This window comes from Neofelis nebulosa, chromosome 1 (genome assembly GCF_028018385.1).
Source record: "Neofelis nebulosa isolate mNeoNeb1 chromosome 1, mNeoNeb1.pri, whole genome shotgun sequence".
In the NCBI taxonomy this organism is placed as follows: domain Eukaryota; kingdom Metazoa; phylum Chordata; class Mammalia; order Carnivora; family Felidae; genus Neofelis; species Neofelis nebulosa.
In genome coordinates this window covers 94,587,706-94,611,295 of record NC_080782.1, presented here as the reverse complement: position 1 = coordinate 94,611,295, position 23,590 = coordinate 94,587,706, and the positions used below count along the sequence as shown (strand labels likewise).

At 39.1% G+C, this 23,590-nt stretch overlaps 1 protein-coding gene across 14 annotated transcripts in view; it reads left to right on the top strand.

Annotated features, from left to right (window-relative positions):
• The window catches only part of ATG10 (autophagy related 10), a 449,505-nt gene that overhangs the window by 154,725 nt on the left and 271,190 nt on the right, over positions 1-23,590 (top strand). For 5 of the 14 annotated variants that reach the window (XR_009261140.1, XM_058728154.1, XM_058728123.1 and 2 more), the window contains exon 1: positions 22,548-22,759. Coding sequence is in view for 9 of the 14 variants with exons in the window: in XM_058728154.1 (XP_058584137.1) it covers positions 22,670-22,759 (90 nt within the window). In the remaining 5 variants the exon portion in view is untranslated. Of the gene's footprint in view, positions 1-15,347; positions 15,415-20,277; positions 20,384-22,540; positions 22,760-23,590 lie in introns of those variants that run through there. The other 9 variants (XM_058728214.1, XM_058728204.1, XM_058728164.1 and 6 more) reach the window with 8 other exon arrangements.

Below are 23,590 nucleotides of genomic sequence, written 5' to 3'. Positions count from 1 at the left end.
GCCCTTAATTTAGCACACAAGACTCTTCATGATCTGTCTCTTGCCCATCACTCTCTTGCTTCATCTTTCACCATTTCTCAACATCAGCTTTTGTTGCAATCATACTGAATACCCCTTCCCCTAAATTCCCATAGTGTTTCATTTGTACTTCTTATGTGATAGTACTTATCTTCCGTGTCGGTACCTGTGCCCACGCCTGAGCTCTCCTACTAGACTGTAAGCCCGTTGAGGACAGATCTCTCTCCGATGCATCTTTGCCTCTCCCCCAGTGCTAGCACAAAGCACACATGTATTTGTGGCCTAAATGGATACATATTACTGATATTGTCACCAATATATACTTGTATGAATAAATATATTTCTTTTCCTTTCATTGTTCATTTTAGATCAAAACTTTATTGTGGAATGCAAATATTCTTTACACCTTTTTAAAAATGCCCCTTCAGATGGGAGTGTTGACATGATTTTTAGCTCATAGTTTGTGTGTGAAACAGTTTGTGTAAGTGAAACTAATGCACAAAATCCTTTCATTAAAATTGCCATTGTTGAGGATATAACTGAGAGTGAAACAATGAGGACCCATATGCATTTCAAAGTATAATTATACTCATGGCAAGCATGCAGAAAACATTATGTGTATTTCCATTTAAATTTAGGGTAAGTTGTTCAAATTTGCTTGACACCTAGAATGGTGTTTCTCAAAGTGTCCTCTAGGGACTACCTAAGTCAGTATCCCCTGGGGTGTATTTTAAATGTAAACGTGAATGTCTGGCCACACCCTCAAAACCTCCCTGGTGAAAATCTCCAGAGAATGGAAACCCAGAATCTGTATTTTTAACAAACTTCACACATGATTCTTAACGCCCGAAAAGTTTGATACGCACCTGTCTAGAATTAAAATAAATGTTCCATTGCATTAATTTAGTATAGATAATGGCCTGATTTTAGAGCATATTCTTATTAATGAGAACTACTTAGGTGAAGATGTCTTAAATTAAGGGCTAGTTTGAATACAGGATAAAAGAACAAGATAAAAATCTCTTTGGTATTCATTAGCATGACATCTACGGCAAGGATTTTATGCTTCTCTTGAAATTTCTGAGGTACTTTCTCAGCGAGAAACTTTTTAGAAAGGTCCCATGGAACATACAGATATTTCAGCCGTCTTTCTGCAGAATTTAAAATTTTCAAAATATACTCTCAGGGATGGGAAAGTTACCACTCTTGAACCTTTGACCGTGTTGCTGACTTCTTCAGTAATGATGTGTCACTGTTAAGGCATCAGGACCCAATCTACATTATGTGGCGTCACACCAGCAACAAAGGAAGGCAGTAAAAGGCCCACTAAAGTGGTTTTATAAACTTTTTCTCCAGAATTCCCATTAAGGGTTGTGTTAGTCTGCTCTGACTGCCATAATGAAATACCACAGACTGTGGTATTTCACAGTCTGGTTTAAACAACAGACATTTTTTTTCTCCCTGTTCCGAAAGCTTGTCCATAATCAAGGTGTTGGCAAATTCAGTTTCTGGTGAGGACTCTCTTCCTGGCCTGTGGATTGACACTTTCTCACTGTATCTTCACATGGCCTTTCTTCTGTACTCACTTGAGGATCATGGTGGGAAGAGAGAGGTCTGGTCTAGTGTCCCATCTGCTTCTTTTGAGGACACCAGTCTATCTGATTAGGGCCCATCCTTATGACCTCATTTAACCTTAATTACCCCACAAAGGCCTTATCTTCAAATACAGTCACGCCAAGGGTAAGGGTTTCAATATTTGAATGGAGCCGGACATAATTTAGTCTATACAAGGGTGCTTTCAGTGCCATTGACTTTTCAGTCCCCCAGCTTTGGGAAGCACAAATAAATTCTATTAATTTCCGCAGAAGTTTTCTTTCAAATTGGGCCAAATAATATGAGTTCTTAGTGGCCATAAGGTCTTATTGGGATCATCTCTAGTTTTATCTAATTTTTTTTATGCTAGCTCATGTAGCTGAAGCCATGATATGAAAAGGTCCTGTTTTGTAGGCTTCTTCATGGTGAGCCTTCTTTTGAATTCAGTGAGATAACGTTGATCTTATCTAAGGCACAAGTTACTGTTCATCTGTCTCAGAGAATACGGAGCAGTGACATTTGCTTATGAGAATAACCCCGTCGGAAGTGGTATTAGTGGACATTTTATCTAAACACCAAAGGGCCAGCTCTAAGTTATTATCTCCATACAGTAAATACAGCTATGTCAAAAGCAGCGTTATCCAATGGAATTATAATGCAAGCTATAATGTAATTTACAGTTTTCTAGTGATCACACTTAAAAATGAAAAAGAAACAATTTAAATTATTAAAAATTTTTTTAACATTTATTCATTTTTTTGAGAGACAGAGAGAGACAATGTGAGAGGGAAGGACAGAGAGAGAGGGAGACACAGAATCCGAAGCAGGCTCCATACTCTGAGCTGTCAAAACAGAGCCTGATGTGGGGCTTGAACTCACAAACTCTGAGATCATGATCTGAACCAAAGTTGGATCCCCTACCGACTGAGCCAACCAGGCGTCCCTAAATTACTTTAATATACTTTACTTAAATTAAAATATTTATTTCAACATGTGATAAATATTTTAAAATATTGATGACATATTTTACATTGTTTATTTTTAATAGGTCTTTGAAATATGGCATATATTTTACACTTACAGCACATCTCAAATCAGACTTGCCACCTTTCCAATGCTCAAAAGCTACATGTGGCTGGTGGCTAGTGTATTAGATAGCACAGGTCTAAAATATTCATATCTGGCTATAAGTCCCAGTTTCAGAGAGAAGAGAAATCCAGGATGTAGATTTTTTTTTTTATCATATTAAATACATCCATACATTTTCACATAGCAGGAAACTACTTCTGTTATATTTTTTCTCCCTGTGGTAGTAAGCATCTCTTAGATGTCCTCCTGACAATTAGTTAGTTAGATGTCTTTTTTGATAGGAATCATTTGTTTTTCCACAGTGATGCAGAACTGCTGCCATCTGCCATTACAGGACAAGGTGATAAGGCATATGCTAATTAGAGGAGCCATGTTTTTCAACCCTAGCCCTTCACTGTCCAAAGAATTAGTACAGCTTCCAAAAATATCTAATGACTTGGTGGGAGCTTCGGTACCAGGAGATAATGGCTCTTTATAATCAGGTATGTATTTGATTTAAATTGCTTTGAAGTTTTATTCATTTTCTGAATAATAAAATTCACCATCTTTCATTACTCTTTGGGAGCAATGTAGGCTTTTCTTTATTTGACTTCAACTCCCATTGTCCTAAGTCAGATTTTTAAATGTCAAATTTCAAAATGTAGCATGGTTGATATTAGGATTGGTGAGATTCTTTAAGAGGAGACATTACAACTGGACTACTTGGCCATCTGTTTTAGATGGAAACATGTCAGTCTCATGCCCAAGTAGCTGCCTCTACTTCCTCTTTGTGTCTACCACAGCTTCTAGCATAGCACCCTGAACATAATAGGTACTCCATAGATGTTTTATGAATGAATAAGAAACTGTTTTGTAGCTAGATGTCCCAGTTGAGCCTAAACTGGAGTGTGTACATCAATTTATTAAGTGATTGGAGTGGAGAGTAGAGAAGTTTTTTGTGTGTTCGGGGCCAGGGGCCAAAGCAACAATGAGATGGAGGGTATAAGATGGCATCTGATCATCCAGACCTGCCCAGAGGCCAGGACTAATCCCTGTGGAATTCTCATTCTCCCCATTTCTACATCTAAAGGGCATGTAAGGAGCTTGGCTCCAATATAGGGAGGATTGAAGGTGTTACTGTGACACCTTGAAGGCTTTGCTGAAGGAGATGGCACTCTAGGCAGGTCACCTTCTTTCCCAAGGAGCAAAAGAAGCATCCCAGTGCAGGTTGTGGGACCCACAGGGGTTTGCAGACATGGTGATTGCACAGAGAAGATTGGATGTAAAAGTAGGAGAGCACAGGCTCTTGAATATATTGGAAACACCACCACCACCCCCCCACCACCCCAGGGGCTATCAGAAGGACTTCAGGCAGAGGGAGGTATTGGCAAGATGTTGAAGTCCCACAGTTATAAAAGGCACATAGATGAGGCCTGGGACATTTGGTTTACATTTCCAAAAAATTTCAGTAGCTAAGCTAATGCTTAATACTCAAAACAACCACCTCTCTCTACTTGCATTCATATCCTGAATTCCTCTTCCCTTCTCTTTTTCTAATCACATAGACATTAAATAATTCATCACATAATTCATACTATGCCAGGTATTAAAAGGGGGATCAGATTATAATTTTTTTAAGAACCCTAACAGTCATGACAACTTTTATTAGAGGCTAGTAGTTGTTGAGGAAACACTAAAAAGAAGGCTATTATTTTGAATAAAAGAAGCCTTTTAGAAGGATTGGCTATATATGGCTTGGTAAGTATATAATTAAAGATCCAGGGAATTGTATAATTTTATTAAAGTCTAACTATAGATCAAACGACTTAAACTTTTAGAATGTCAAACACTGATTATCACAAATGAGGGAGTTCATTGAACATCATATAATGCCTTTATAAAATGTGGAGCAAGAGATTTCAGGAATGTATACCTGAACAAATAGGCTGGCAACTATTGAATTCTAAAAGGAGTTCAATTTTAGCACTAAATGATATATTGAGCTGCTTGAATAACAAAGTTCCATAATACACATCAGAAGAGCTATTAACTTACATCAATAAAACACACACACGCACGCGCACACACACACACACACACACACACAGTCACATTTATATTTTTTGTGGTGGAACTGAATATGGCAAAACCCAAATTGAAGGTACATTTTTTCTAGTGAGGAATTGCCTTTGCTTCTGCCGGATGCCTTGGGGCATTACTGAGCCAGAAGCATTTGGAACAAACTTTCCTAGACCACACAAATTAATGTGCATACCAAACCCAGTATGGGCAGGTATGTGCTTATGAATTCACCAGGTAAATCCCCCCACCTCACTGCATGATGAGGACTGTGCAAGACAGTTTTCCTTTAATGGGTCTTCTTCCCAACAAGAGATTTTTTTTTCTCTCATCCTCTCACTGTAGCCTTTCCAAGATCTTGGCTAATGTTTGTAAAGGCCTCAATCCTGACTCTCCACCCAGTAGTTCGAGGTATCCTCTCCTGTCTCCTACACTACTATTCACTGTGAAGGTTTAGGTTCCTTTTCTTGACAGATCTCTCAGATTAGCCAATGGTGATTTCCTTATCATTCTGGTTTCAGCTTTCTTTGCACTTTTGGTTACTTTGGATTTCCCTATTTTGTACAGTTGCTTCCTGGCCTTTTGGCTAAGATCAAGTGTGAATTTCTCTATGTCGTACAAAGAGTCTCAAGGTGAACACCAATAGTACTTGGCAAAGGCTTTCAGCAGGTATATAGGTCCCCAATCTCTTACTATCTGGTGAAGAGCCAAGGTTAGTCTGGGGTGTAGAAGGATACACTGTGGGGCTAGACCTCCCTTTATTTATTTATTTATTTATTTATTTATTTATTCTATTTTTTTTTTATTTTTTATTTTTAGTAAACTCTTTGCCCATTGTGGGGCTTTAACTCACAACTCTGAGATCAAGAGTCACATGCTTTACTGATTGAGCCATTGAGGCACTCCTAACCCTCCCTTTATGATAGTTGAGTGTGAGACTAGACTTTCATGGGGTGGGAATGCAGGTATTGTCTTATTTTTTAGCTGGGTACTGACTCCTTGATGGCAAGGTATTTCATCTCAGGCTTTTAAAACTATTATCATATGGACTTCTATATAATATTCTTATTTTGTCCTGTCAGTCTACATTTTATCCCATTGTAGGTAATCTGTTTTTTCTCTGTGGTAACTCTGAATAGTTGCTCTTTGTCTTTTATGTTCTGAGATTTAACTATGATTCATCTGGTTATATTTCTTTTTCTTTCTTTTTTTTAAAAATTTTTTTTAATGTTTATTTTTTTTTGAGACAGAGAGAGACAGAGCATGAACGAGGGAGGGTCAGAGACAGAGGGAGACACAGAATCTGAAGCAGGCTCCAGGCTCTGAGCTGTCAGCACAGAGCCGGACGCGGGGCTCGAATTCACGGACTGAGAGATCATGACCTGAGCCCAAGTCGGCCGCTCAACCGACTGAGCCACCCAGGTGCCCCCCCACCCTTTTTTTTTTTTTTTTAAATCTTTCTTGGTATCTGTGATCCCTGGATCTTAGATTCTTATTCCTCTATTCTTTTTTTTTTTTTTTTTTTTTTTTTTAATTTTTTTTTCAACGTTTTTTATTTATTTTTGGGACAGAGAGAGACAGAGCATGAACGGGGGAGGGGCAGAGAGAGAGGGAGACACAGAATTGGAAACAGGCTCCAGGCTCCGAGCCATCAGCCCAGAGCCTGACGCGGGGCTCGAACTCACGGACCGCGAGATCGTGACCTGGCTGAAGTCGGACGCTTAACCGACTGCGCCACCCAGGCGCCCCATTATTCCTCTATTCTTAAAACTCATATTCATAAATTATGGAAAACTCACATTCACCTCCTCTTTATGTACTTCCTCTTTCCCACTCTTAATGTTCTTTTTTTTTTTTTTTTTTTAGTTTATTTATTTATTTTAAGAGAGATGGAGGAGGAGAGAGAGGGAGAGAGAGAGAATCCCCGGCAGATTCCACACTGTCAGCAGAGAGCCTGACACAGGGTCAAACCCACGAATGGTGAGATCGTGACCTGAACCGAAACCAAGAGTTGGATGCTTAACAGAACTGAGCCACCCAGGTGACCCTTAATATCTTGGAATATCTTTCGTCTTGGAATTCCTGTGTTTGGTCCTTCTCATTTATTTCTTTATATCTGATAACTAGAGTGGCCAGGCACTCAGTTTGCTCACAACTGAGTGGTTTCTGAGGATGTGGAATTTTCAGTACTGAAACCAGGAAAGTCCCAGGGCACAACAGGATAGTTTGTCACCCTACTCGTAACTTCTCATACTTTCTGTCTCTATAGTAGCTGCATTCTCTGTAATTGTTTGGTATCTTTCTTCTGGTTTACTAATTCTCTCTTTAGCCATCATTGTTAAAAATCATAGTGAGTATTTCTCACTTCTTAAAATACTATTTTTCAAATCAACCTCTTCTTTTCTATAATTTCTCATTCCTGAAAATATGATTTGGATTTTTAATATCTTTAGTATGATCATATTTTTACAGATTCTTTGCCTTATTTTGTCTTTACTGAATCAGAAACTCTGGGGATGGAGCCCAGTAATCTCTGTTTTAATAATCTGGGTAATTCTGATGCACCCTAACTGAGAATCATTGGTATCAACTATTTAGGATTCAATTTACTGCAAACACCAATGTTTTTTACGGAGTGGGGTGTTGTTTTCCATGTGACCATAGTAAGTTTTCATGCGTCGTAAAGCATTAACCCTCAAGCTTAAATTTATTGCCTCTCCAGCTAGGACAGGAATATTAGATTCCCTTGCAACTTCAACTTCCTATTATGCTGCAGTATGTAGTATTACTTCCCTTTAAAGATCTGGGTTGTTTTTTGTTTGTTTTTTAAAGAACCCCTGTCATTTAATTTAATGGCAAAGGAAAGAGTTTGGAAGTTAACCCTTCTTTTTTATGTAAAAAAAGATGAACACCATTACTCTTAATCTCTTTTGCATTTTTATTTAGTGAGCAGTAGTTGAATCTTTGGATCTTTTACAGCAGATCAAAGATATAACCCTGGATTTATGACTTTGCTGTCATAAGTACTGACTAAAAGTAAGCTATATTCAAGTTGCATCTAAAGTTTAATAGTATCTTAACTAATTGTCAAGAGTGTTTCTTCAGGAATTATCTCTCTATGTAAAATGTTTTGATGTTGTTCTTTCCTTTGGCAAACATATATTTATCTCCCTGGGCCAGGCACTGTGCTGGAAGCCCAAAATACAGCTATGCCCAGGACCAGCATGGTCCCTGTCACCACAGCACTTAAAGGTTGGTGGAGAGACAGACAAGAGCACAGGTGGTTACAATACAGCATGATAAGTATTATGATAGGTGAAATAAAGGGCACTATTGGAAGTGCTCTCAATAAAAATGCACCATAACTGCTGTCTGAGTGATTTATTGCTCCTGATTATAAAATACGCTCACAAGATAGAAGCTAACTCCTACTCATTCTTCAGGAGATAGCTCAAGTTGTCATGTCCTCGCATCCTCCAGGGAGTCTTCCCTGCCACCCTTACCACCCTGTTCCCCACATTTGAGATTAGGGTCATTCCTACATTCTTCCATCAAATTCTGCACATATTTCTATTATAGTACTTTTCACATTACATTCCAAAGGTCTTTTCAAATGTCTGTCACTCTGCTCTACTCTAAGCTTTTGGAGGACAGTGGGTCTCTTGTTTGTTTTTGCAATTCTAACACAATGCTAGTACCAGTATCCTTTGATACTCTTTTTATTGTATGATTTTGGGTTTGCCTGTCCACTATGGATCAACACCTTGAAAAAATGCACTTTTTATTTTTATATTTTTATTAAAAAAATAATGTTTATTTTTGAGAGAGAGAAACAGAATGCGAGTGGGAGAAGGGCAGAGAGAGAGGGGGACACAGAATCCAAAGCAGGCTCCAGGCTCTGAGCTGTTAGCCCAGAGCCTGACGCGGGGCTGGAACCCACAAACCTTGAGATCATGACCTGAGCTGAAGTCAGACACTTAACCGATTTGGCCATCCAGGAGCTCCAAAAAACGCATTAAAAAATTTTTTTTAAACATTTATTTATTTTTGAAACAGAGAGAGACAGCATGAACGGGGAGGGTCAGAGAGAGAGGGAGACATAGGATCTGAAACAGGCTCCAGGCTCTGAGCTGTCAGCACAGAGCCCGATGCGGGGCTCGAACTCACGGACCATGAGATCCTGACCTGGGCCGACATCGGACACTCAACTGACTGAGCCACCCAGGTGCCCCAAAAATGATTTTTTAAAATTGATCGTTTTATTACTAGGAACATGAACTCATTATAATCCCCTCCCCCTCAATAGTGATGCTTCTATAGAAAATGTACTTTAATATTACCTCAAAATCAGGCTCAGTAGTTGTCTCTATGGAGAACAAATTAATTTCTGAGGGTCAGGGGAGGCAATAATGAGATATTGTCTGGTAGATCATCCCTACTTCCCTTGAAAAATATGGCATACTGACAATTTGTAGCAGTGATGCCCACAGCATCTTTTTGGGGAAGTACAGGGGCAAAAGTATATGTTGAATGGTCAAAGTTGTGGATTGAAGTGAGTATTTACAACTCCTTTGGGCATGGAGCATCTAGACTCTCTTCCTATTTGAGGGAAATTCCCCTCTGTGGGTCTTGGTGAGCATTAGGGCCCTGACTCGCTCTCTAACAGCCCAATTAGTGAGATCTCCCTTCTTCCCAACCCCAGCAGAGAGGGCATGATCATGAAACCAGGGTTTGGCCAAGCAGATTTGGGAATTTGAATCTCAAGTGAATCATTTAAATGGATAAGGATGGTTAAAGTATGTTCCCAGTGGCCAATGGTTCTGGCATGGTATCTAGTAGTGTCTACCTATGGTGGGGTTAGCAGAAATATCCTAACCAAAGTTGCATGTGACCTTGTGGTTCTTACTATCTGATTGCCCTTGTTAGTTCCTGCTTGTTTTTTCCCCCCAGCCTGGTTCTTCAGTCCTCCTGTTGATTCTATGAGCTGTTTGATATTCTGCCCATAAGTTCCTGCTAAAATTAGACAGTCAGTTTCTATTGCTTGTGATCAAGAGCTTCTTTTTACGCTTTGTTCAGAGTGTTTTGTGCTTACTGAATCAGTAGTTGAATGACCAGGTGACTCTCATGTTTTACACCTTGCCCAAGCATGTTTTCTGTTTGACCATATCCTGATTTTATTTAACATATGGCAGAAGAACAGTTATTTTATTAAATATTAAGGAACATTTTCTGGAATGTATGTGTTCTATGAGACAAGTGATACCAGTGAAAGATTTGTAGTGTGGCAGAAAGGTAGAGGGCCTCTGGCGCGATCACGTGGAGGTTGGGAAAGCAAACACAAGATTGAAATCCCTAAACCCATCCTAAGCCAAATCCCTCCTCCTAAGGGAAGGTCAGCTTGTGTTTCAGTCTGGTATTTGTTCACTGAGCCTTATCCACAGTGAAACCTGAGATGGCAAGCCTCCCAAAGGCTTTACTCAGCCCTAAAAGCTTATGCTCAAGCCTCAGGTTGTGAGGGTGTGCTGAGAAGGCTAAAGAGTGCTATTGGCTTCAGGATTTGAGGCTTGAACATTTTTGTACTCTAGGAATACGGGTGTATTGTGAAAAGTTTTTGTTGCTTTATGTTCGTTCTTCTTCCTTTGTATTCTCTCCCCTTTTCCACAGCACAAGTCATCTGTTTTTAAATGTTCTGATGATTTTTTTTTGTTTTTAATTTTATATCTTATCCTTTTACTACATTTATTTAAAGGAAAGTTTTGTCTCTGATAGCTTGACATTGTTAGTTTACTTTTTATCTTCAAGACACTACTGGTTTTTTTTTTTTAAGTTTATTTATTTATTTTGAGAGAGAGAGAGAGAAAGCACGAGCCAAGCAGGGGAGGGGCAAAGACAGAGGGAGAGAGAAGACCCAACTAGGCTTCATGCTGCCAGTGAGGAGCCTGATATAGGGCCCAAGCTCACAAACTGTGCGATCATGACCTGAGCTGAAATCAAGAGTCAGACGCTTAACCGACTGATCCACCCTCGTGCCCCATTATTGGTTTTATTTTAATCAAAAATTATTCATATATTGATTATATTTGTAGATTTGGTGATATAAGAAAATTTATTCAAAGTGGATCTAAAATGGTTGAGTATTTCTGAAATTTGCTGATTGTAATTGAAGTATTATTATTGGGTAAAGCTTGCCAATGTCAAAGGAATAATGATTTTACATGTAATATACATATAAGCCACATATTATCTACCTATAATTCATATGTAGTTCTTTTCACAGCTCTTATCATTTGGTACTCAGAATAGCAATCTATCAGCATGCTTTTAGATGTTTCTAAAAGCATCTAAGAAATGTTCCATCTTGCATGCATAAAACATTTAAATTTAGCTTTCATGTGATTCTTAGGTATTATGTTTTCGAATAAGATTATACAGTTCTGTGGTTGTTTTGCTATTAAAACATTCTTAACTGACTTCCATATCAATTGATTCTATGCCTTGCTGTAATGTAAATAACCCCTAAAGATACAGCAAACTAGTGTTTGCTCTTTAGTAAACAGCTCTATCAGTAACTTTTTCAAAGATGTGGGCGGGCTTATCAATATTATCGATGTCAGTGCCTGACAGATTGTGAGCATATCTTTTTTCTCAGGAATTCTTTGGTTGATTTAGCTTTTAACATTCCTCCACCAGATCTACAGAGCCTCATAACATGGTCAGGCTGAGAAGTTTTTCTGCTTATTTGACTGAGATCTTACGAATTAAAAACTCTAAACTCCTTTAAGGCAGGGGCACTGCTTGTCTTGTTCTTGTATTTCTATAGCACCTAGCACAGTGCCTGGCATACACTAGATTCTCTATAAGTTTGTGAAAAGAATGGATGAATGTTAATAGGCTTAACAGTTTCTATTTTCCACAGAGAGAGAGCCAGTATGAATGTAGACCTACAGGGATGATTAATTTTATATGTCATCTTGACTGATCTAAGAGATGCCCAGATAACTGATAAAAATTATTTCTGGGTGGGGGCGCCTGGGTGGCGCAGTCGGTTAAGCGTCCGACTTCAGCCAGGTCACGATCTCGCGGTCCGTGAGTTCGAGCCCCGCATCAGGCTCTGGGCTGATGGCTCGGAGCCTGGAGCCTGTTTCCGATTCTGTGTCTCCCTCTCTCTCTGCCCCTCCCCCGTTCATGCTCTGTCTCTCTCTGTCCCAAAAATAAATAAAACACGTTGAAAAAAAATTAAAAAAAAAAAATTATTTCTGGGTGGTTCTGTAAGGGTATTTCCAGAAAAGATTAGCATTTGAATCCATAGGCTGCGTAAAAAGGTCACCCTCATCTATGTGGGTGGGCTTCATACAATCGAGGGCCTGAATAGAACAAAACAGTCAAAGAAGGGTGATGTGCCCTCTCTGCTTGAGCTGGGGCATTCATCTTTATCTTGGTCATCAGCCCTCAGTTCTTGGGCCTTTGGACTCAGACAGGTACTAACATCATTGGTTCTCCTGGTTCTCAGGCTTTGGGTTTGAACTTCAACTACTTCCTGAGCGTCTCGCTGACAGGTGGTAGATCATTGAACATCTCAGCCTTCATAATCCTGTAAGTCAATCCTTCATAAAGATTCTCCTTCTGCATATCTATATGTATCCTATGGGTTCTGCTTCTCTAGAGAATCCTGACTAATACATTCACCTATTTGAAACACGTATCTCTTTGAGCCCTCGACTTTTCTTTAGCCTGGCTCCTTTACCCATAGCCTGCAAGTAATGTAGTATTATCCTAGCTCCAAAGTGCCAAATCCAGATCATTTTACTTTCCTATAAAGCAAAATTTTTCTTGAGTTGGTTCTATACCCACCCATCTGTACCATTTCTTATGCTCCTCATCACCATCTTTTTCTTAATGGTCCACATTTATTTAGATTTTTGGTACCAGGCTCACTATCTTTCTCTCCAACACAACTCCTGCAGAAATTTCCAGGCCTTCATGAATGACCCATTAACTACTATGGTCTATTCAATGCTTAAGGCTTCACTTCCATTCTACTTCAGCAGCCTACCTTTGATTGACCTCAGGGGCCTTGTCCTTACCTGGGACTCACTGATACATACACCTGAAACCTTGCACATCCATCTCTTCTTCTCCACACATGCCCTCCTATTCTGCTAGTCATCTTCTGTCTCCACAAGCCTACTCTCTTAATGACACCATGATAATCTTTAGTCCCTTGATTTCTTTCCTTATTCCAACTCTATTGATGTCCCCTTATCATCATTTCCTTATCATCCTGATCAGACCTCATGGTTCTCACTTCTGCTACTCTTGTACCAGCAGCCTTAATTGATTCTACCCTAATAGATCTCTTCAGCACCCTGCAAGCCTGCAATTCATTCACTCTTCACTCGGCTACTTTTTATACTTCTTCACACAAGCAGGATGAATGGTACTGAAGGAACACAAAAAACAAAAAAACAATCACACAAAGTGTAGAAAGTAGTACCTCCACAAATGTAGAATCCAGTCTCAGTTAGACCCTCAAATCATATATATTCTTTCTCACCTTCTCTTATTTATTTTAAAGACAATTACAAAATTTTACTTGTGTTTTTAAGCCCCTCTCCTCACTTTCAGAAATGGCTCTGCTAATTTCCCATTTCACAGAGAATGCAGAAGCTATCAGAAATGAACTTTCCTCAAGTCCTACTCCACTGCACTTCTTCTCTCCTAAATAAAAAAGATGTATGTTTTTACTCCTACCATTACATTGTCTCCTTTGTCCTCCTTCCAGATAATACAGATTAGTACTTGGGATTCAACTTATTTTTTCCTTAGGCACTGTGGTACCTCAATTGTCTCCTCTTTCCTTTTGGTTCTTGTTGCTTGGCCTACAGACTGGATCAAGTCACACACACTTAAAAGTGAAATACTAAGGTACCCTCCCTTGCCTCTGAGTCTCTGCTACCGGCCACTCTATCTTTTTTCTTTTCTTCATAGAAAAGCTGGAGTCCTTACTTCCTTGATTCCCTTATTTATTTTTTTAAAGACCCATCCACTTTGTAATCCATCAGAAAGAGACCACTACCATAACATGAAACCTGCTTTTGCTAAGTTATCAGTGTCTTCTTCCACTGAGCTTGATTTCCAAATCCAATAGTCACTTTTCAGTATTTATATTCCTTAATTTCTTTGCTTTTTATTTGATACTGTTAAGCACTCCTTGGAAACTCTCTTCTTGGTGTTTTATTATCTATTCTTTCTTGTCTTCCTCCTAATTCTCTTAGAATCCTCATGGACTCTCCTACCTGTTTCTAAAATATTCATGTTCTCTAGGATTCCACCCTCAGAACTTTCTTTTCACGGTATCTAGTCTCCCTTGAATAGTGTGTCTTCTGTGACCATAGCTGTAACTATCAGTGACACCCAAATACCACTTTGGAGGTGATTTTTTCTAAAGGGGTTAGGATCTAAAATCAGTGTGAAAGGCAGAAATAGAGTTAAAATTACATTAAAAACACCTCTAGAACACTGTATACATGATTTTGAGTGTGTATACTATCAGTCAAGAAATCGTACACAGCCAGTTTTCCTCTGTTATTGGAACAGAAGGTTGTTTCTTGAGTTGAACACCAGTTGAAGTTGTTGGCTTGCATTTAGGGTCCATGTTATAAGAAAAGTGTGGTTTTTGTTTTTGTTTTTGTTTTTGTTTTTTTTGCCAAACACATATAGCAGAGTTAATATAAGTTAAGTAGATGTAGGCGATAACTCCATTATATATATTTTCAGCCCGACCTCTCTATCAAATATCCCCTTTTGGATATACCACCAATCCAGATTGTTTTAGTTAGATTTCCGAGAGCTGAAGATATGTGACATACTCATATGCTGCTTAGCAAAGGCACCTATTAGAAGGATATAGTGATGTGGCAGGGCTATAGCTCACAGGCAGAGTGTTTTCATCCTCTGGGTTGATGTTCTTATTCCAGGCAGATGTCTTCTAGCATTATACAGCCTCGCTAGAGCCCTAGGCAGCTGCCAATTGGTGGAATCTCCAAGCCAAGTATCACACAAGCCAGTAACCTCCAGCTAAACAGCTTTATTGAAACTAGTAGAATTCATAAGCATCTAGGAAGGCATTGCAATTCTTTACTGGCCTTTTAAAGTGCTGTAATTCACCCGGTGGCTGTTACATCACCCTACAGACCATCCTCATGAGGCTATCATGACCAATCAGCCAAGTGAAATTTCCTCATTGACCATAATGAACATTTGACTATTATAAGTAGGGTGTGTGCTGTGTGAACCAATATCAGAGACAAATCTGTATGGCAGTAAGCTTTACCTCCTCTTTATCACACATACCAAACAGCATAAATAATTAAAAGCATCATAATACAAAGCAGTCAAACATTACATCAAAGATGTGGCAACACTACTCAACTGTGGCCTATTTCATTCGACATTTAACATTTTTCCTCTTTCTTTTTGTCATTATTCATGTTTTGTAATATGCTTCTTGACATGTCTTGAGTACATATAGAATAAGGATGCCTTTTTATATCCTTCTACTATCTCTGCTTATGTATTTATTCCATCAGCTCCTTGATTTGAGGAACACTGAACGATGAAGGGACATTCTCTGTGGCCAACTCTGGGTTGCAGAAGGTAAGAAATTATACATTTGGAATGTCCCATTATCGTCTTTTGCTGGTCACCACCTTTTGGCTTTTTGTCCCTTTAAATTTGACCTTTTTGCCTCTAGTGTTATTTCCTTTACAGAACAACAGGATATAATTTATATCAATAACATTCTTTTTTTGTGTGTCATATATATATTCAGTAAAGTTAATGTCATTTGCTCTCATCTAAAAATCACAGACATCAATTTTAATTTTTTTATTGGAGGTAGCATTCTTTATTTTTATTATAAAAAGTAACACATTGATGATACATTATTTTTTCTAAATCTGAAATACCAAAAATGTATGATGAAGAAAAATCATTCATAATTCCCTTACCTAGGGATGGCCATTGTTAATTTTTGGTTGTAACCTTTTATCATTTTTCTATAGGACTATAAATGAAGTTATACTTTAACATATTGTTTTGTACCTGGCCTTCTTTCTATGTTAGAAAACATGATTATATTAATTATTGTATTATTCTATTACTCTTATGTATCAATCTCATAAGTTTGAAAATGTATATCTTTTTGTTCTTCACACCCCTGCAAAGGTGGGATTATTGCTAATTCCATTTTGTAGATACATAGATCCTAAGGTTCAGAGAGGATAAGTGACTGCTCGAAATCTACATACCAAGTGAGTGCAGAAATAAAGCTTGCTCTATGACTTCTTGATGCCACATTGGTACCCTTTCCACAGTGTGCCTGTCATCTCTCTAATAAGATAATGCAGATGAAGGGGCCGAGGAAACACACATTACTGTTATTTATTTTAAGAGGCAGTCTAAAGAGAATTATTGCCTTGGGAGCAACTTCTGATTTGGTCTGAATCTAGGGCAGCTTCGTGAATTAAAACTGCACAAAGGCTTCCAGGGCTGCAGGCTGAACTTGTCTTAATGCAAAACATCATTATAACACACCAATATATCAATATGCAATTGAATACTACAATCAGAATACATTCCTGATCTGTAAACATAGCCATAGAACATTAAAAGAGACAGGTCATTATTGAACCAGGACATTCAAGTCCTTGTGAGCAAAAAGGCAGACCCTATGTATGTACATTGATCTTGTCTCATTACCCTCCTGGTATGTTCTTTGCTGGGTGATGTGAGGAAAGTCTAGCAAGGGAGAATATCTTGCTGTGTAGTTCAAAGGAATCTAACCTATGGCCTAGAAGGTAGAAGGAATTTGAACCAAAAATTCTGAAGAATTTGAGATTTTGTAGTTGCTTCTTTATTCTCTACCCATTGCTTTACAAATCAATGCATTCTGGATACAGAGTGCTGCAAATACTGTGTTTGAATCTTTTTTCCCCATGTAGTCTAAAGGTGTGGCACATTCATGGTTTGCTACTGATCTACTTTCTCATTTCTTTCTTCTTCTTCTTTGTAAGTTTATTTATTTATTTTGAAAGAGAGAGAGAGAGAGAGAGAGAGAGGGAGAGAGAGAGAACCAGAGAGTCCGAAGGAGAGGGAAAGAGAGAATCCCAAGCAGGTTCTGCACTGTCAGCATGGAGCTCCAAGGCAGGACTCAATCCTATCTCAAACCTTGAGATCATGATCTGAGCCAAAATCAAGAGCAGGATGCTTAGCTGACTGAGCCACCCAGGCGCCCCTCATTTATTTCTTCTTGGGCCTCATATTATCTTGGTCAAGGTTTTGGTTTGCTTGGGCAGCTGCCCTGTTATGGACTCTGGACCGCTTTTCCCTTCAAAGTTACTGAGCATTTCAGTGAGACTTGGGACTGAAAGTGTACAGTAAGAATTTATTCCTATGGGGTTCGTAGGTACAAATTGCTAGGCCTCTATTAAAATATAACATTTAGAGAAAGATAAAATCATGCCTTTCATGCAGATATAAAAATGAATATATGTTAAAGAATTCATTTTACTCATATGATATCAGGGAACCAGGCAAAATGGGATAGAACTGATTTTTCCATGAGTAACATGGGGAAGCAATTAAAATCACTACCAGGCAGGACAGAAGTTATATATCTATCTATATCTATATAACCTACAATTTACAAAGAACAGCAAAATTGCTTACAATGAACAAGGCTAGAATCTGATAACCCAGAAGGATATGCTAGAGATATGCAGAGTTTTTTCTGACCCCCTCCCCAAATAAAAGAACAAAAGGCGTTGTCAACCAATTTCAGTGGGAAAAAACCAGCAACCTGAGTAATATCAGATCACTGCCAGAGTGATGCTTTTAGAACTCTGAATTCCTCTGACAAATTTGAAACAAATGTATAGTTCTGAAATGTCCTCAAGTATTTTGAAAGATAGAAATGTCCAAATAAGAATATTATAAAACAAAGACAGACAAATAACAAAATGCACTACAGTATTCCAACCTTTGTTCAGACAGTTCAAATTGGCTTATTTCCTGAAATGTGTTATATATACCTTTCATAATACAAACTAGACCCTCAAAGATAAGATCCTCAAAATATGAGCACAGCTATCCAATCCTACTGCTATCCATTGTTAGCTGTAGTACCTTGTTGCTGTGATTCTGTGTTAACTTTATGCTTTGCTATCGTTAAGACTTTTACAATTAATTTTCAGTAACCTTCAGAAATTTTCTAACAAAGTTTTCTTAGGAAACACAGATATAATTACAGATTGTCATTAAAAAAATGACAATTTTCCATTGCTATTTCCATACAAATGATTGAATCCATGAGTATCATGCCACAGTCCCCAACTTTAGGTACTCTGAGTACATATGCCTACTACTAAAAATCAAATGAAACATACAGTAACTTAAGTTCAGCAACAAAACTTTCTCTAAATCAGAATATGAAATAAGGCAAGCCCTAAGCTAAGGAATGTCATCAATACAGAATTATAGTCAAAGAACACAATTTGTATTTCTATACTGAGCCCAAAATATATGTCTACCAGGTATTTACCCAAGAGAAATGAAAATATATGTCCACAAAAATACTTGTACATGATTATTTATAGCAGCTTTATTTATAATAGCCAGAAGCTGAAAACAACTTAAATGTCCTTCCCAGATGACTAGATATACAAACTGTGGTATAGTCATGCAGTGGAATACTGATTAGTAATAAAAAAGAACTGATTACTGATAAATGCATCAATGAATCTCAGATAGATGCCAAGTAAGAGAAGCCAGACACATAGGTACTGTATGTACTGTATGATGCCATTTGCTAGAATTGGCGAAACTAGAGTGACTAATCTAGAGGAAATGAGTGGTTACTAAGGCTTTGAGAGTCAAGGAAGTGATTAACTGCAAAGGAGTAGTAGTTCACTCTTTGGGATGATGAAAGTGTTCTATATTTTGATTGTAGTAATGGTTACATAGATGTATCTGTTTGTCAAAATGTACTAACCTGTAGAGTTAAAATGGGAGCATTTTATTTTATATAAATTACATTCAAAAAGGTTGATAATAAAAATAAAACACAGACCCCCCCCCCAAATATGTATGTGCTGTGGGTATACAAAAGGTAACAAATAAGAAGTGGCATGATGGACAGTTTGAATCACCCTGCTGTAATTATTATCAATTCTCTGAAACCCCATTCTTTTTTTTTTAATTTTTTTTTTTAACGTTTATTTATTTTTGAGACAGAGAGAGACAGAGCATGAATGGGGGAGGGTCAGAGAGAGAGGCAGACACAGAATCTGAAACAGGCTCCAGGCTCTGAGCTGTCAGCACAGAGCCCGACGCGGGGCTCGAACTCACGGACCGTGAGATCATGCCCTGAGCCGAAGTCGGACGCTTAACCGACTGAGCCACCCAGGCGCCCCTGAAACCCCATTCTTTAATATTGACTATTGTGGGTTTTTTTCAGTATCATTAAAAAAAATTAATAGACTTTATTTCTTAGAAAATATTGTTTACAGAAAACTGAGCAGATAATAGAGAATTCTTATGTATGCCACTCACAGTTTCCCCTTTTATTAACATCTTGCATTAGTGTGGTACATATGTTATAACTGATGAACCAATATTGATAGATTGTTGTTAACTAAAGTCCATAGTTTATATTAGAATTCTTTGTGTTGTATAGATTTATAGGTTTTGACAAGAGCATAATGTCATATAGCCACCATTAGTGTCAAAATGATAATTTTGTTGTCCTAAAAATGCTGTATGCTCCACATATTCATCCCTTCTCTTTTTGCCCTCTTCCCCCAAACTCTGGCAAACACTGATCTTTTTACTGTCTCTATAGTTTTGCCAACTACAGTTTTTTTTCTCTCACTCTTTTGGGTAAGTGCTATGTACACACAGGTTTATGTTTCTTATCTCTGCCATCCAATCAGATTACCTCTCCTAACTCTTTCTTTTATATAATTTATCTTTTCCTGAGGACCTCCTGGAGGGTGGTGGAAGAGATCTGCCTACTACAAGCGGTGGCAGAAAGAGCTATGCTCCCCAGTATCCATTCTGCCCTTCTTTCTTCTAATAATAAAACAATCTCACTCTGTCGAGCTTTGACTGAGCCCTTGGCTACCTAGCGAGAGACTGCATTTTCTACCTTCCTTGTATCTTGGTGTGGCCTGTGGGATATGAGCCGAAAGACTATGTACAAGTGATATGATTGTACTTTCTTATAAGATTGAGAAAATAAGACATTTCCCATGCAATTTTATACTTGTGTCTCATTCTTGGGCCATACTACCTTAAGGATATTGTGAATTAATATTACAAGATAATTCCCATAATGTGAAAGGCACAATTATACTGCATTGTAATTTTTGGTAATAAAAATATTCATTGGTTAAAGGAAAACGCTAAATGCAAAGCTTCGATAAACTTATTTTGAATTCTTTTTTTTTTTTTACTTTACAGTGTCTCAATAAAACAAAACAAATAAAAAGCCAGAAGGCTTAACTTCTATGAGGCCCTGTGGGAAACATGGGTTTAAAATGTAGTGGACAACCAGAAGCCTGTGAAGGTAAGTAAAGGAAGGTCAAGGGAGCCGGAGGAGATTCAGGGGATTGTAGTTTTATGGAAGCTAAGGGAAACAAGACTTTCTAGATGTGATCAACATGTCCAAATGAAGTGGAGAAATCCAATGAAACAAGGAATGAAAGGGATTTGATCATTAGTCTCAGTTTTCATGTCTATAAAATGGGTATCTTCGTGTAGTTATCATACAGTTAACTATGTTTCTGGTTTATGAATTTTAGTTTCCTTCTCTTTGTGATTAATTCATTGTTTTATTCAGCAAATACTTATTACTAGTGAGGAACCCTGTTAGAGGCTGGCTATGCAATGACACACTCCACCCTAAAGCACTCTGTAGTGTTGTAGGGTAAACACAAACAGGCCAGTACTATTCCTTACCAAGAGTGACAAGATGAAAGGAAGTATATCAAAGTTAGCTGATTTACTTTGCTTTGTGTTTTTGTTTTTGGCAGATGAACTATGAAACTTAAAAACATGTCAAATGCAGGGGCGCATGGGTGGCTCAGTTGGTTATGTGTCCATCTTGTGATTTTGGCTCAGGTTGTGATCTCATGGGCAGGGGATCAAGCACCAAGTGGGGCTCCCATCTGAGCATGGAACTTGATTAAGATTCTCTCTTTCTTTCTCCCTCTGCCTTTCCCCACTCTTGTGCACCCACTCTCTCTCAAAATAAATAAACACTTAAAAGTAGTCTAAAAAATCTCAAATGCATAATTTTTAACATGGTATTGTTGATGCATGAAAGTGTTTCTAGATTATTGAATACAGTGCCAAGCAATGCATTCTTATTTTTGTATGTGAAAGTTTTATGTTTTTCAAATAACTGCTTAAAGCTGAAGGAGACACCCATCCACTAAAGTTCTCACTCAGAACTCACTGCCCTATACTTAAAAAAAAAAAAAAAGCCAGTGAATACTTTTAATTGGCAGCTATCTTATTCATTTATACCCACAGTTGCTCAAGTATGTTAGGAAATTCATTTACGAGCAGTATCTTTTTTTTTTTTTTGGCAGTATCTTTTTTTACATTGAGTTTTATTTTACATATAGTAAAATCTATCCCATTTATGCGTTTTGGCAAACAAAACGACAGGTGTAATCACCAACACAATTAAGGTATAGAACAGTTCCATTACCCCCCAAAATTTCCTCAAGGTCCTTTTTAGTCAACTCCTTTTCCTGATCGCTATTGATGGGTGTTCTGTCCCTTTTTAAGAACTTTTTATTTTGAAATGATTATAGAGTAACAAGAAACTGCAAAAATAGTACAGAATCTCATGTACCTATCACCTAGCTTTCTCCAATGGTGATATATTACATAACTGTGGTACAAGATCATAACCATTCCCTGTACGTTTGAAGGCAGATTTTCCTTTCACTTCTTGTGTTTACTCTCTTCTTTTCACACAAATTTAATACTGTTGTGTTAAAAGGAGCAGATGCTAGTTTTCCCTCAGATGTCTTCTGTTGCATTTTCAGTATTTCAGTTCGATCACCCCTGTTACTCCTACATCTTTCTGTGGTCTTTTCTTTATCCCACCGTCCCCAACCCCCAATTTAATTCTGCTGCTAGATTTTTTTTTTTTTCCCTGAGATATGTATCACAGATGGTACTATTGTCAATTTTCGAATTGCTAACTTCTACTTTGGTCTTCCGTTTTAAAGGAGGTAGTCCTGCCTGTGCTTAATTGTGGCGCTTACAGTAGTTTTACAGTGTGTGTATGTATGTTAGGGTGTTAGCCGGTTTGATTCCCCAACCTCCGTGAAGGTTCTTGCTCGACCCTTTCTCCGTTACCCTTTTATTTTCCAGATATTTGACTATTTGTTGGAAGAACGGGTGGAACGACCCTTAAAACATGTGGCACCCGTCTCTCAGGTTTGGGTTTGCCTGCCGCACCTCCCCAGTGGGCAGCCTCTGTGGACGCGGAGCGCAAAGCAGCCGTTCGGTTCCCCCGGCCGGTGAGATGAGGGGCGGGGCCTCGGTTCCAGTGGCAGTGGGCAACCGGGAGGTCACGCCCCCTGGCCCGGGCCCTGCGCGCGCGGCTGGCGACGTCAGGCACGGGCGCGAGCTTGGCCCCATGGTGCGCGGGAGGTGCTGGTGCGCATGCTCTGACTCGGTTGCCTCGGTAGCGGTGGCCGAGGGAGGGTTGGGCCTTTCTTTTGGTGTTCCTCTGTGCGCGTGGGCTCTGCTCGTCTGCTACGGTCTCCGTAGCCCTCGGGAGCCCATTATTCTCTTCCTTGAGGCCGCCGGTTGGGCGGCAGCGGGCAGAGCGATGGGCACCTCACCCCGGCTCCCCTCCCCCATGCCCGTTGCCCCGCCCGCCCTGGGCTGGGCGACGGGGTCAGGGGCCGAGCGGAGCTGGGTGAGTATTCCCACAGCATTTGGCTGGCCGCCTCTTCCCGGCTCTGCTTACCGTAGGGTCCTCATCGTACTCTGGGATGGGGTGGAAGGGCGGGTGCGGGTGGGCGGCTAACAGCCCAGCCCTGAACAAAAGACTGGGAAGCGGGGCGCTTGCTAGTGAAATGCAGGCCGCGTCCCAGCGGTGGTGGAACGAGCTTCTGTTTGGGCGTGGGGAGTCGCAGTAGGAAGGAGGGGGCGCACCCAGTGTGACCTGCTCTCTTTGGCCACTACAGAGCCTTCACGGACAACGTGGGTGGTTACTACCATGTGTTTAAGCCTGCGCGGCTTAACGCAGGCATGGCAAGTCTTTGTCCGTGTGACCTTGAAACAAAGGGTCTTAAATTACCAGTGATTTCAGTGTCCAAGTTCCACTTAACTTGAAGGGGTTTCATATTCATTGAGGATCAGGAGGAATAAGTTAATATTTATAGCCAACAATTTTTCTTTTCCCAAATTATCTGCTTATAATATCAAATCATGAACGGGGTAGTTAACTGGTTTATAGATACACGTTTATGATGGCAAAAATAATAAACATCTAGCAAAAGCAAAAGGATAGCTCAGAATGAAACCTTGTCTAAGAAGCCCACCTGAGGATGAATTAATTATCTAGCGGACTATACCGTTGTTTGACCGTTATTGATTAGGGCTCAGGCTCAGCAGTTACTTTTTTTTTTTTTTTTTTTGTCTAATGGAGATGCAAATTATTTTTGACTGGTAGAAAAAGTACTCCTGAAAGTTGTGATTTTATTGCCCTATTTCCAAGATTTTTATAATTTTTCCCATTCAGCTT